The sequence below is a fragment of the Enoplosus armatus genome, chromosome 9, assembly GCF_043641665.1.
Source record: "Enoplosus armatus isolate fEnoArm2 chromosome 9, fEnoArm2.hap1, whole genome shotgun sequence".
NCBI lineage: Eukaryota > Metazoa > Chordata > Actinopteri > Centrarchiformes > Enoplosidae > Enoplosus > Enoplosus armatus.
The window spans coordinates 10779096-10793006 of record NC_092188.1 but is presented as its reverse complement, the minus strand read 5'-3'; the positions used below and the strand labels follow the sequence as shown (position 1 = coordinate 10793006).

The 13911-nt window shown below is 42.2% G+C and overlaps 2 protein-coding genes across 3 annotated transcripts; one reads left to right on the top strand and one right to left on the bottom strand.

Annotated features, from left to right (window-relative positions):
* Positions 1-2386: 2386 nt before the first annotated feature.
* Positions 2387-6367, top strand: LOC139290501 (NADH dehydrogenase [ubiquinone] flavoprotein 1, mitochondrial-like). Its single transcript, XM_070912294.1, has 10 exons — positions 2387-2470; positions 3674-3756; positions 3848-4018; positions 4121-4304; positions 4382-4571; positions 4687-4899; positions 4993-5159; positions 5253-5334; positions 5804-5949; positions 6077-6367. Exons 1-10 carry the CDS (start codon positions 2387-2389, stop codon positions 6170-6172), a joined length of 1416 nt encoding a protein of 471 aa, XP_070768395.1. The 3' UTR covers positions 6173-6367.
* Positions 6368-7137: 770 nt separating this feature from the next.
* Positions 7138-13911, bottom strand: khdc4 (KH domain containing 4, pre-mRNA splicing factor). 2 transcript variants are annotated; one of them, XM_070912006.1, is made up of 14 exons: positions 13791-13834; positions 13117-13300; positions 12311-12439; positions 12137-12216; positions 11992-12044; positions 11725-11903; positions 11282-11493; positions 11049-11109; positions 10239-10299; positions 9804-10078; positions 9495-9638; positions 8828-8937; positions 8642-8727; positions 7138-7705 (listed from the first exon to the last, which is right to left on the bottom strand). In XM_070912006.1, the coding sequence occupies exons 1-14, from the start codon at positions 13817-13819 to the stop codon at positions 7473-7475; spliced, it is 1836 nt and encodes a 611-aa protein (XP_070768107.1). In that variant the 5' UTR covers positions 13820-13834; the 3' UTR covers positions 7138-7472. The 2 variants fall into 2 exon arrangements, 1 of the variants encoding a protein (XP_070768107.1); XR_011597533.1 differs by having other exon boundaries at positions 7658-7705; positions 8828-8909; positions 13791-13911.

The window sequence follows — 13911 nt, the reverse complement described above, 5'->3', positions numbered from 1 at the left end:
TTTAACCCCGTCAGGTACTGCAATAACAGACACAGGCACATTCCATCCTCCGGGGTAGAGAAAAGGGAACAGAGCAAAGAAGAAGTCAGGAGGTGTAAAACCTTCCATGCAACTGGAACACAAAATGACTTTGCTGTTTGACATTTTCAGCACGCTTTCCTGTTGTTAATTCAACACGTATAGTACTGTATCACGTTATCGCATGGCAGTTCTTATAGATCGGCCATCGCTGTGTCTAAAGGGGCCATCATCTTTTGAGTTAATCTATGTTCGACCAAAATCTTTTTTTTTAGTTTCATCATGCTTTCGGACCAGATCATTAAGGCCTTTTCGCAGGTTGTAATGCAATCATTAATGGCTTTAAGTGACAGCATTTGTCTTATTTTTCCCAATCCTCTTGAAACCCATGTAGTCCGATCCTGGTGTAGCAGTCGCGCTGGTCTGGCCTTGTGTGCACTGTCCACTCCTTGTTGCGTGTAGGAAATCATGTTTCAATTCTAGTTTATTTGCACTATGAGATTTGAGAGCTTCAAGCCTTTTTGTCTGTCCTTTAATATCTAATCCATTAACTCACTCGGTACGATTTAAGATTGTGATTGAAAGTACTTCTTTAAAACCTGCATACGTTGAATACTCTTCCTCCTGCATAATAGTACAGAGTTGTAGTCAATATAATATATATTGGGATGAAGTTGCCTTAGATTTTTTTTTTTGTGCTGCAACTATTCTCAGGAAACCTTGAGCAATGCACTAAGTGATTATACAAAATATAAAATGGGAAGAAATCGTTTGGTGCTGTAGGGCGACTGACACTCTTCATGTAAGGCCAGTAATTTTGTAGAGAGATTTTGTAGATTTTGTATTGTATCATTTGAAAACCAACATAATGAAACCTATTGTGAGATAAAAAATAAATGAGGAAATCATCGTATTGAAAGTAAACTACTGGCCTTACTGGAACCAGTCCTACTGGAATGGCGGTATGACAGTTGGTCCTGTTCATGAAGGGTGTTGGTGCTCCCAGTCAGAGCTTTGTGAATGAATGAGGGTGAACTGATGCCAGCTGTGAAGAGTGTGTGTGTGTTTGTGTGTGTGTTTCTATGTGAGCTGTTCGTTTTCTTGGCTTCGGTGAAGGGACTTGGGGTCCGGTCTGAGCAGAGACCCCGCTATCAGGGATACATTTTGTCTTTCAGTTTTTAGTGGAACCTACTCAGAGATATTAATTAATTTTCCCATCATTTGTTTCAGTTAATGTAAAGAAAATAAATAAAGATCTCTAAGCTTGCTGTTTTCTGTGTCTCTGTTATTGAAAACAACGCTTTAGAGGCTTTCATAACTACAAACTGATCGATACTGGATTTTAGATGATTTTGATGCAGATATCCATATTTGAGAGAGAAAAAAAATCTAGTAACAATATATCAGCACATTTTTTTTGAAAACATAAACAATAACACAGTTAACATAACATACAGAATAAGGAACCCATACATTTGGTAATAAAAGAGTTGTTTACATATCAAGATATGTACCGAGTGGGAAATTTTACAGTTGAAAACCAACTTGTGCTCTCTGGTGGACAAACTATGTAATGCAGACACTTTAAATACCTGAAACATAACTTTTACTTTCCCTTTTTAACATTTCTGCGCTGACATTTCTTGTTACTCATTGGCTGATACTGTGTATAATCCACCATATCTATGATGAGCTAATATCGTGCAATAATATCAGCCTAGAGACTTACTGCTCAAGCTCTATTAGCAAACTATAATAATATGTTCTTTAAAATAAACCTGGATTTATTTATTTACATACATCTCAATTAACATCAGCCCCCCTTGAAAGTAGTAGGAAAAGCACAGGTGTGAATCATGAAATGAATGATGGTTGAATTCCATTTAGCTGCTTCAGTTTCAGGATCTTGTGCATGCTGGCTCACTGTCACACGGCCACGGTTTACTGGGACACTTGAAGAGAACAGAGCAATCTTTAATTAGTAACACCTGCGCGTTTTCTACTGCGACAAATCAAGATGTCTGCTGTGTAAACTTTATGGACCTCGGATACATTTAATTGTTATTTTCACATTAATACCCTAACGTGACTTTGATATTGACCAATCAATATTGTCTGCACGCACTTGTGAAAGATAGGGTAGCTACCTGTTGGGAGCCGTGCGGGCAGCTGGGACAGGATGTGACGTGGTTCGTTAATCCTCTTAGTTTAATTAAGCTGAACCAGCAGGCCCATACTTTAACAGCAGAGGTTTCAGAAATCGATTTGATTGCATGAGGAGTCAAACGGAGGCCCTGGGAGGAGCAGCGTTTGGAGTTCAAAACAGTCTGAAGTGAGTCGGGCGTGTTTGTGGTCGCGCTCCTGCAGGATGCTGCCTCGGCGGATGCTGTGGGGCGCTGTGACGCGTCAGGTGGCTCCGCGTCTGACCTACAGCACTGCAGCACAGCCGCAGGTAGGCCTGCATCCACACCGCAACACACACTGCAATGTAGTGTACAACTCCCTACACTGACCTACAGGCCTACTTTCATGTAGAGGCATACGTGATGTTTGACAGGCAACAAGAAACGGAATTTTTAGTCAAATCAATTATTAACAGATCTACATTTTCCAGAAAGTGAGAGATACACATGATGATATTCTTTATGTAGCTATTTTCGATTAATTTGTTTTTGGGCTTAAATATTTTCATATTGCATATTTTTCTATTTGACTTTGATATAAAAATGATAAGACAGGAGTATGTGTTTGCAATGTTCACTGAAGGTTTGACAGAGGTATGTATATTTAATGAAAATGTCTTTAAAATATAGTTTTTATATTGCAGAACACATCAATTATTGCCACATTTCATGTTCTATAAAATGTATTACCAAGTGTTTTCAACGTGCTGTATGAGTCCCACTAGCCAAACTAATTTAATGTTGTTTTCAGAAATTTGTTTTGTGGTCTTCAGGTCTGTTTGATCACCGATGCATGTGCCCAGATGTTGTCACAAAGTTTTTTTGCATTTCTTTTAACATTTAACAACAATTAATTTAATTTAATTGATAATAAATTAAGGACGCACCTTTCCAAACTCAGCACAAAATTCTACTTATTGGCATGTAAAACAAAATACATGTGAGGCCTCATATGAGTTCAAATGTTTTTTTATATAATGCTTTCTAGTTTTCACTATTATGTCAATGTTAAACAATGTAATTACATAGGTGATGTAGAGCTACAACAATTTGTCAATTAATTGATTAGTCGATAGACAGAAAGTGTATTATTTTGATAACTGAATAATCATTTTAGTCATTTTTTGAAAGTAAAAATTGCTATTCCAGCTATCTCAGATGTGTGGATTTGATCATTTTCTTTGTCATACATGAAACTGAATGTCTTTGGACTGCTGTTCGTACAAAAAAAAGACATTTGGAGACGTCACCTTGGGCTGTGGGAAATTACAAAAGGAGACATTTTATAGCAAAACTATTAATTGATTAATCAAAAACATAATTGGCAGATTAATCAATTGAGAAAATAATCATTAGTTGAAGCCTTTAAGTGATGGAAGCTCTAATTTTCATGCATCCATCTTTGCAGTAACATTACTGCACATGGGCGCTTTGTCAATCACACTTGTCTTTTATCTTCCTCCTGTTACCAGGTGAAGCCAAAAAAGACCAAATTTGGCCCTCTGAGTGACCAAGACCGGATATTCACCAACTTATATGGCCGAGATGACTGGAGGTAAAGATGTATAAGGCAGAACCCATTTTGTCCAGTCTCTAATGACCTGAAACCCAGTAGAGGATCATCTCTCTCTCCCTCTTCTTACCAGACTCAAAGGATCACTCAGACGAGGAGACTGGTATAAGACCAAGGAGATCATACTGAAGGGATCAGACTGGATACTAAATGAGGTGAAAATCTCAGGGCTTCGAGGCAGAGGAGGCGCAGGCTTCCCCACCGGCATGAAGTGGAGCTTCATGAACAAACCCAGCGATGGCAGGTCGGAACAAGAAGGAAAAGAAACCATCACAATCTGTCAGAGACCTTTTAGGCATCACTGTCCACACCAGTAATGACACTTCCTTCTTCCTGTGTGTCCTAGGCCTAAGTACCTGGTGGTGAATGCTGATGAGGGGGAGCCTGGGACATGTAAAGACCGCGAGATAATGCGTCATGACCCCCATAAGCTGATTGAAGGCTGCCTGGTCGCTGGGAGAGCAATGGGTGCTCGCGCTGCGTATATCTACATCAGAGGAGAGTTTTACAATGAGTCATCAAATCTGCAGGTAATACAGAGGCCCAGATAGATGGCTTGTCAGTCTGTAGATGCTGTGTGTTTTATACCATGCACTGTCTGTTACAGGTGGCTATTAATGAGGCATACAAAGCAGGGCTCATAGGGAAGAACGCCTGTGGCTCTGGGTTTGACTTTGATGTGTTTGTGATGCGGGGAGCCGGAGCTTACATCTGCGGGGAGGAGACGGCCCTCATCGAGTCTCTTGAGGGCAAACAAGGGAAACCTCGACTGAAGCCGCCATTCCCTGCAGACATAGGTGAGGTAAAAGCTCCTACAGAGGTAAATTATGGTTTAAGAAAGTGCAAAATAGGGTTATATTGTACTTATAGTCTGTAAGTGGTTACTCACTGCTTCTCTCTCTCTCCCTTAAGGGGTGTTTGGATGCCCGACGACAGTTTCCAACGTGGAGACGGTTGCTGTGGCGCCTGCAATCTGTCGTCGAGGTGGAGCTTGGTTCGCCAGCTTTGGGAGGGAGAGGAACTCTGGGACGAAGCTGTTCAACATCTCCGGTCACGTGAACACACCATGTACGGTGGAGGAAGAGATGTCTATTCCTCTGAGGGAGCTCATAGAGAGACATGCAGGTGTGTGTTTACAGTCCGCCTCTGTGTTGATGTTGGTTTACTCCGTGAGATGTTGAACACCACTTCCTCTCTCCTCTTGCGTGATTGGTGCAGGAGGAGTGAGGGGCGGCTGGGACAATCTATTAGGAGTGATCCCGGGGGGGTCCTCCACTCCCATCATCCCTCGCCATGTGTGCGATGATGTTTTGATGGACTTCGATGACCTGGTCCGAGCAGAGACTGCACTGGGAACAGCTGCCATCATAGTTATGGATAAATCGGTGAATAGACCGCTGAATTATTTACATAACAAAATACACGTTCAGTGACAATCAGTCTGTAAAGATATTCTGAGAACTGTATTTGTCCTCCAGACAGATGTGATCCGAGCCATTGCACGTTTGGTTGAGTTCTACAAACATGAGAGCTGTGGCCAGTGCACCCCCTGCAGGGAGGGTAAAGAACTGCAGAATGTATTTAACACTAGATCAAAACAAACCTTTTCTTTCTAGTTTCTCAGAACTTTTTCTGTTGCCCTTTCTCTCTTTAATAGCCTACAATAGTCGTGTGCACATCCACAAAACCTCAGTGAGATAGGTGCCAAAAAATGAATACAGTTGAGAAGTACATGCACACTGGAATCAGAGCTCCCTTAAGCTTTTACTACCTACAAATTACTACATATTATATGTACGAGGAGATCAGATGTTCTGGCCAGGCCAAAGTACTCAGGTAAAAGAAACACTACTGTAATGTAAAAATACTTACAAGTAGAAGTACTGCATAATATCAAAAGAAAACATGGGTATTTGCCAGAAGAACTATGTTGTGGTTGAAACATTGCTAAAAGTTTAAGGATGCTCTGATTTCAGTGCGAGTACTTTTCTGATGTATTCACCTTTTCTCTCTTTGTCCTCTCCCTCAGGAGTTGACTGGATGGATAAAATGATGTGGAGGTTTGTTCGAGGAGAAGCAGCAGTTTCAGAGATTGACATGATCTGGGAGCTAAGCAAGCAGATAGAGGGACACACCATCTGTGCCCTGGGGGACGGAGCAGCCTGGCCTGTGCAGGTGATTTTCACCAGTCCAGCGAATGAAGCTGTTGAACAGTGACTGAGGTTACAAGTTCTAACAAGTTCTAATTTACATTTTAACAAGTAATTCTGACTCTTCCTCACCTTCCATTTGTCATCTGCAGGGACTAATTCGCCACTTCCGGCCAGTCATGGAGAGCCGCATCGCTCAGTATAACAAGAAAAACCCTCCAAGAGAGCCAGAGATTGAGATGATCTGAAACTGTGCAGATGTCTATTTCAGCATTTAGTCCTTCACAACAGTGTTGGCGCCATTTCAATGGTGGCCATTAAGTGGCGCTGTGAGTAGCCATGATAGTTTATTTGAGTGTGGGACTAATTTGATGCAGGTGTGGCACACAGCGAGGTCTACGGTTTTTGACCGTAGGCAGGATAAAGGTGGTGTGTTTTTCACGTTGAGAGATGTACTTTTGTTATAGTTTGAAAATAAATGGATTCGCATATCCGACTTCAAGTGTTTTGGCTTTTTTGAAATGTTTTTGTGACAATAGAGCATCCTAAGTGGAGGAAGCATGCCATCTACACCGGAGCCACGTGTACAAAACTGACCAACAACAAACGGTGCGTATAGCTCATCGGGCTATACTACTTTGTGTACGTTATTTTAACATAATTTTTAAATATGTAAATATGTTCTTATTAAGGATGCACAAGTTGTACTGCTTAAATTAAATTTCTTCCAAGTTTAAGGCAACATGTTTTTCATGGGTTGTCATGCAACCTATTTTTGTAATATAAATTCTGAAGGACGTTGGTCACTTAATCCACAATTTACTTCGGCAGGCAGAACTATTGACAGCTAATTGGCAGATGTGACCGACTTTGTGATGATTAATTTCCCAAATGTGACACCTTATTGAACACACTTCAATAAGGAAAATATGTTACAAAGAATCTCAAGCACAAACATGGCAATAAATTAAGTTTATTTATTTAATAAAAGCATGAAATAAATTCAATAGGTTTACTACATATTAGTCCAATATGATCTGTACAAAAAGACCAGAATAGAAAAGGATGGTGTCACTGACTTAGACAGGGAGAGAGGAAATGAGAGACACTGACAATGTCAGAAAAACTGTACTAGGGATAAAATGAAAAGTGGTCAATGATGTACATCATTGCCTTGTGATATTGTTTTTACAAAGACACTATATTCAAACACTTTGCCTGGCATGGGTTTTTATTCCATTTCAAATAAAACTGGAGGAAGAATATTGCTCATCTGACCATCTATACATCCACAAAATAGTTTGGAGTATCAGTCCTGCAAATGTTCATCTTCAAACTATAATGTGTGCACCAAAAAAACCAAAGGGGAGTTTTCCAAAACATTAGTATGTCCATTTGGACCCAAATACTAAATAATGCTGAGACCAACTTGTAGCAGTAAAGGGTCATCCATGTGATGAATGGGTGATGAAAAAGACAGGCTCAGTTTGGGTGAACATCCTTTAAGACTTGGCACAAAGCACTGAGGGAGATTAGATTTTTTCTGTTTTAAGGTGCCATCCAGAAAGGCATAGACTGCGACTGTGGCTGTGTTTTAGCACGAGGGGGTGGCGGAGGAGGGCAGCGATAGCCCTGCGCCCAGCCTGACGAGGAGGAGGTGAGGGGAACTGCCACAGGGTTACCTTGCCCTGAGGCTTTGAGGGTCGAGTGGTCTTCCTCTTCATCAGAGGAGTCGCCGGTGTACGCCACTAAGCCAGTTTTCAGTCTTTTCACTGCGGGGTCTGAAAGAAGAGGAAGGGAAGTACGCAGAAGAAAGGAGGAAGTGAAGGACATTTAGGGAGGGAGGGAGAGAAATATGGGGAGAGAAAAAAAAACACACACAACAAACAGCAGCAACATGTTTCAAATAAGACAGGGGCAAGTTAATTAATCCAAACACATTTTGGGAGAAACAAATAGTTAATAGATTTAAATCATAGTTTGTCAGAAGAGTAGAGAAGGGGGGCAGCCATTCGAAAGTAGCCATTGGTTGGTGGGGAGCGACAATGTTAGGGCCGTCCAATCGAGCGGCAGGACAGCGTCACAGGACGAGTCGTGCCCCACCCCCAATCAGAATCCAGCATCACCCCAGAGATACATGGAAGAGAAGAAAAACACAGAGAAAAAGAGAAAAACACAAAAACAGGAGAGATTCTCGTTAGTGAGGAAAGTAAACAAACTGCAGACACCCCAGACTGATGATGTCATCAGAACGGGAGGGTAAGGTGGACTCGACAATTCAGACTTCTTTACAAAAGGATTGAACATAGAGTCATAGCTCCACCTCACTATCTGGAGATTTCTAGTCACAGCCGCAGAATCCTGTAAGAATCTTAATAAGAATAATGGCCAGTTTGAGGCCGAGTGTGAGTGTGTCGCTGCAATAATCTAATTTGTCACAAAAACGGGGCATTCTTCAAAATCCAAAGAAATATAAGTTGATACATCTGCTGGGGCTTTATGTAAAAGATATACCTCTTCAACAATCTCAAGTAAAACCACTGAAATTTAGACAGAGTGTAGTGGCCCAGGAGAGGATTTACATTTTACTCTCTGCGGCTCTACATTAAGGCTGTGAATAGATCCAGGCTGAGCTTCTAAAGGGCACAGTCCACAGTCAGGAACTGTGGATTTGGATTTGGGCAGGGATTTGTCAATCCTCAGGATAATGCCCTTACCCATGGGGCCTTGCGGTGCCCTTCTCTCCTCCATCTTGGGTCTCACTCCATTCACAGGCAACAGAGGTGGAGGCATTAGCTGCCGACTGGAGAACACAAAGAGAAATGGTGTGGGTTAACTAGGCCTTGCACACTATTAATTGTTCATTAATAAAATCTAAACAAATATAACAAAGCTCTGTGTACCTGTCCCTCTCACTCGGTGGGCCAGAGGAACTTGATGCTGGGGGTCCTGCAGTCTCCGGGCTGCCCACTGGGAAGCCTGCACCTAAATTAGTCATATGAATGGGTCCATGCTATGAGCAGAAAAACACACAGGCGCGATTAGCAGACATCCTCTACTAAACCCTGTCCTAAATCCTAATATGACTAATAACTATACCAAGTGAAAAAATCTGCCACTGTGAATAGCTTACCACAAGTCTGATAACACTGACATTTTGCCCAGGCTCTATGAAAGATACTTAAAGCTTATCAGTATTAATAATACCTTTTTCTGAAACTCCATATTACCAGTAGAAAGACACAGGTAAACTGTAAGTGAACAACAACAACAACAACAACAACAGGAAACAGCAAGCCATGCTATTTCAACCAATGTACATAAAACATTCGAAGAAAGGAAAGATGAAATGGTAGTAGATAAATCACAGACAATGAAGTAATAGAGTAGCTAAAGGCAGAGATATGATTGGCTTATGAATGTAAGTGACTCCATACACACGCACACACACTGCACTCAGGCAAAAAGTAAAAAAGAAGGCCACAAAGTGGAGAAAAGAAAAGAGGGGTGAAAAATAAAAACAAGCAGAAAATGATGAGGGGCTGTAGAGGTGGAAGAGCTGTTTATCACCTGGTATCCGAGTAGACCGCTGTTCCTCTCGTCTGGGACCTCCTCTGTGAAGCGTCTTTTCTGTGGTGGGTTGACTGGGGCAGCAGGAGGTAGAGCTTTGGGTGGTGCTGCAGCTGATGGAGGAAAAGGTACAGGAGGGAGAGTCTATAGAGAAGGAAAAACAGGGTTTGTTTCTTGTTTCCGAGTTTTGACACTTCAAAAACACAGATTTCATCTTCAAAATATCAGAAAATTAGTTTAAGTGAAAGGAAGGAACATGATTTACATCATTCATTATATAAAATGGAAGATTTGATGGCTTGGTTCTACCTGTGGCATAGCGCCTAGAGCAGGAGCAGGTGCAGGGGCAAGAGCTGGAGCGGGGGCAGGAGCAGGAGCAGGCGTGGGGGCATGGGGGAGGGGGTACTGAGGCGGCAACCCTGCAGGCGCTGTGTGAGGTATTGGAGGTGGGACAGAGTAAGGTGGAGGGACAGGTTGCGGCTGAGGTGGTGGTACAGGCATGGGGTATCCCGGCTGGTATCCAGCAGGGGGGTAGTAAGGAGTCTGTGGAGGCATCCCGTTCACCACTGGAGGCTGTGCAAAGCCTGGAGGAGTAAGGGGAGACAGACCGATCAAGTCAGGCTCTTTCAATCACTTCTTCAATCACATGTGGTATGTTTGACTGAGGGTGTTATAGCTGTCAGCAGAGGCAAAACAGTGTATTGCCAAATCAAAACCACAGAGAGAGAACCAGCTATGTTGTACCTTGTTGTGTTGGCATCATTGTGCTCATTTGATTGAGGAAGCGAGAATACTCTGCATGGACCTAGAGACAGAAGCATTGTACGTACTTGTTAGTGGTTCAAGAAACTAAAATATGAAAATGTACTATTGTAGGTAATCATAGTAAGACAACAACAAAAAGCACATACTCCCTTTGAGCTTCTACCTTCTGTTGTATTTGGTGCAGGAAGCTGTGAATACCACTCATACTTGTGGTCTAAAGTTGTGGTATAGAATATACAGAATACTTACACGACTATCTCTACAGTTTTGTAATTGATGTTGCTAATAGACATAGACATCTGTAAAAGCTCAGATCAAAAGACGTGCATGTTTTTTGACACTGACTTTTAGCTTTGTTTGTCAGAGTTTGCTGTAAACAACAATCATTTTAGTTTACACAATTTGTAATGTCAGTAGTGGCCACTAGGGATATTATTGATTAATTAATGATAGATTTTTCATGGCTAAGATTTTGATTAGTCAAGAATATATTGTATTCACTGACAAATTGCTAAATTGATGTACATCCCTGGCACATTTGCTTTAGACCTGTGTGGGTGTCTGCGCCCTGCACTGCAAGCAGCTGTCAGCAGGTGGTGGTCAGTGATCCAGCCCCTCCTCCAACCAGTTAACAATGGCAGTATGTGCAAATTGTTCACAGCTTTAATAAACGTATTCATTTGAAATTGCATAAGCTTGTAATGGGGTGTCAATTGTACTTGGAATGGAAAAGCACAGACCGGGACAGTATCATAGTTTATCATTTCACAATAACAGGGAATTACTCACTGTCTGAAGCAGGTTCTCACACAATGTCTTTGCTGCTGCAAGTCCTTCTGGTTTAGGATGACTGGAGAGAGAGAGAGAGAGAGCAGACTGTGTTTAGTTCTAGTGAGCCCACAAGGCTGCAAAAAACCCTTTGTGGCTACTTCACATTACACAAGCAGGAATCATCTCTGACGAGTTCTGAGTCAGTCTTCTTAAGGTTCTTAATCTTTCTTAATTCATAGGACAACACCCACCTGATGTAGATATACATGGGTTCAAAGGCCTCTCGTCCAGAGGCAGGCTCTAAACAGCCTGATCCTTTTCCTCTGAGGAAGACTTTGGCACCTGTCTCAGCCTGGATGTGCTGCAGGTACGAACAGCCTGGACCCTCGACCCGCTCTTTGACAACAAACCCCAGGATAGCGTGCTCCAGACCCACAAAGATTTTATCTTGGACATAATGCATCTGAGAAAGGAAAGACAACATAAGGCCATAAAAACAACTATACAACTAACTACATGTTTTCAAAACAGTAAGTGCTTTATACTGCGTTCAAGCAACAGTAAAACTGATTTAAAACAAACAACAGGTGCTTGGAAGTAAGATAAAAACCACAATCAAACTAAAAACTATGGTATGAACTGGACATACTTAAATAATCTTACTTCATGAGATGTAAAAAGGAAACTGTCTTACCCCGGACTGAAAGTGAGGTTTGTGGTGGTGGGTCATGGGGGGCAGCGAGGGAGGAGGTGGGTTGTGCTGTTGGTAAACTGTGACTGAAGCTCCACTAGGGGAAAAGGATGAAGACGATGAGGCAGTTGCAGCCTTCACCACACCATTGGTGATGATCTCCTTGATTCTATTTACTGCCCCTGGAGAACGAGGGAAAGAAACCATCAGTCTGTAATATGAAGACAAACATTTATGACTGACAGAAGATAAATCTGAAAAAGTACTGACGGTCGACAAGCTCTCTTGTCTGTCCTTGGACGTGCAGATACAGAGGTCGATCCCTGCGTGGAAACAGCAGAAAGGTTTGTGTTTAAACAGCAAGTCAATTAGCTTTTACAATTAGTTACTGAAAGTGAGAGGCGAGAGAAGTCACCCTGGTAGCGCTTTGCCCTTCTCCTCTGCTGTCATGTAACGGCCTCTGGTTGAAACCGCAGCACCACTCACTTTACTGATCTGCAGACAAGGTAGAGTGCACATCAATAAATACTCCACAAAGCTTACGATGAACTTAATTCTGTGAGATATGATTGTCCACATTGCCACTGACCTCATCCTGTGTTTGTCCGCGTGTCAGGAGGTTCCGACAGGTGATTGGGACGTCATTGATCTCAACCTCAGCTACGACCAGGTCATCCTTGGCCTTTGTTGGCACCGGAGGCTTCCCAACACCTACAGCCTGAGAGAGGAGGGAGAAAGATAAAGTGAGTGCCAAATTAACGGGGGCCACCAGATTTTCTTTCATAATATAAACTCGGATGCTGTTGAAGAAATAGGTCTGCGCCACAACATAATGATGACTCTTATTTAATATTTAATCTTAATATGCTAAACAAGGAACATCTTTAATATCAGCATAACTCACATGGTGTGGAGTGGAAATGTTTTCTTGATTATCAAGACAAAGAAATTATGAAGCTCAGTGTGATAAACGTCAACTAGGCAGTTACGCACATCATTTTCTGCAACTGCACGAATTTTGTGGCATATTATCAAAATGAGAAAAGGATCCTGTGGTTGGGATCATGATGATTTTATAGAGCTTTAGCCAAAGTTGAATCTAGTACTCTCATTCTGTACAGTAGGGGTAAATGTTGGTTATCAACATTGATGCACCCAAACCTGTAAATCCAGCTGCTCTATTCATTGATTTGCAACATTGTCCACACAGGCCTAGCAGAACCAGATAAATCAAATGGATAGAAAACTCTTATGGTTGCCGAATTTATATCATCTCACACTACATATCAACTTAAAGCCCACCCCTGCTAACATCCTATGATGGCCCTGCACCAGAGCTTATTTTTATTGATTCCTTCATTAGAGGCTAATCAGACATGTTATTCTCCTTTTTACCTTATCAGGTGGTCCCGGGATGCCTATCTGCGAGGGTTTGAGTTTGCCCTTGGCTACCAACATAGCGTTGATCTTGGCAGCCACAGCAGCTGCAGCATCCAGAGCCCCGGTGGGTGCAGCTTCAGCCTCCCCCATCCCACGAGAGCCAGAGCCGGGGCCGGGCTGGTCCCATTTGCTGCGGCGGCTGGGAAGATAGAAAAACATGACGAGAAAATAAAATAATAGCTGAGGAAAACACAGGGAAAGTGAACTAACCTTTGACTTTGTATAACCTAAGCTATCTTAAAACACCTGCCGTTCACTGTTAATGTTAGCTACAGTAAAAACAGACGCCGTTATTGTTGATGTTTTGGAAACTGACCAAGAAGTGAGACTCGTTTTATGGTTTCGCTTCATTTCCCTCTAATGATTTTAACTTATTGTGATCATCCGTGTACACACACGTACAGGCACTCTGTCAGCCCACATGCAGTCTTTGAAAATATCGTATATAACATGTAACTACAGGACAACTATGAGCCAGTGTGCAGCAGCAGCAGCAGCTCGACAACCCTCCGCCATGATTGCATAAACTGTCTACTGTTAGCGAGCTAGCCGGCTAACTGACAGCATCTGGACGGCGGCTCAAATACCACAGAAAAAAATATAAAAACAGCGCGTTTTGACTCACTTACCCGCCGTTTTGGGTTCCACAATATGACATCAATGTCCCGTCAAACGGAAATTTGACTCTCGGTGCGAAAATAAATGCAGAAGATCTCCCTTTCTGCACAGTTAATTCAGTGGGTTGTGTTG

Excerpts from the sequence above, each read along its gene's own strand:
- LOC139290501 (XM_070912294.1), top strand. The coding sequence starts at position 2,387 with ATGCTGCCTCGGCGGATGCTGTGGGGCGCTGTGACGCGTCAGGTGGCT. Across the intron at positions 2,471-3,673 it reads GCACTGCAGCACAGCCGCAG|GTGAAGCCAAAAAAGACCAA; the intron begins GTAGGCCTGCAT and ends TCCTGTTACCAG. Across the intron at positions 4,900-4,992 it reads GCTCATAGAGAGACATGCAG|GAGGAGTGAGGGGCGGCTGG; the intron begins GTGTGTGTTTAC and ends TGATTGGTGCAG.
- khdc4 (XM_070912006.1), bottom strand. The coding sequence starts at position 13,819 with ATGTCATATTGTGGAACCCAAAACGGCGG. Across the intron at positions 12,217-12,310 it reads GCGGACAAACACAGGATGAG|ATCAGTAAAGTGAGTGGTGC; the intron begins GTCAGTGGCAAT and ends CCTTGTCTGCAG. Across the intron at positions 11,904-11,991 it reads GACAAGAGAGCTTGTCGACC|GGGCAGTAAATAGAATCAAG; the intron begins GTCAGTACTTTT and ends CTCGTTCTCCAG.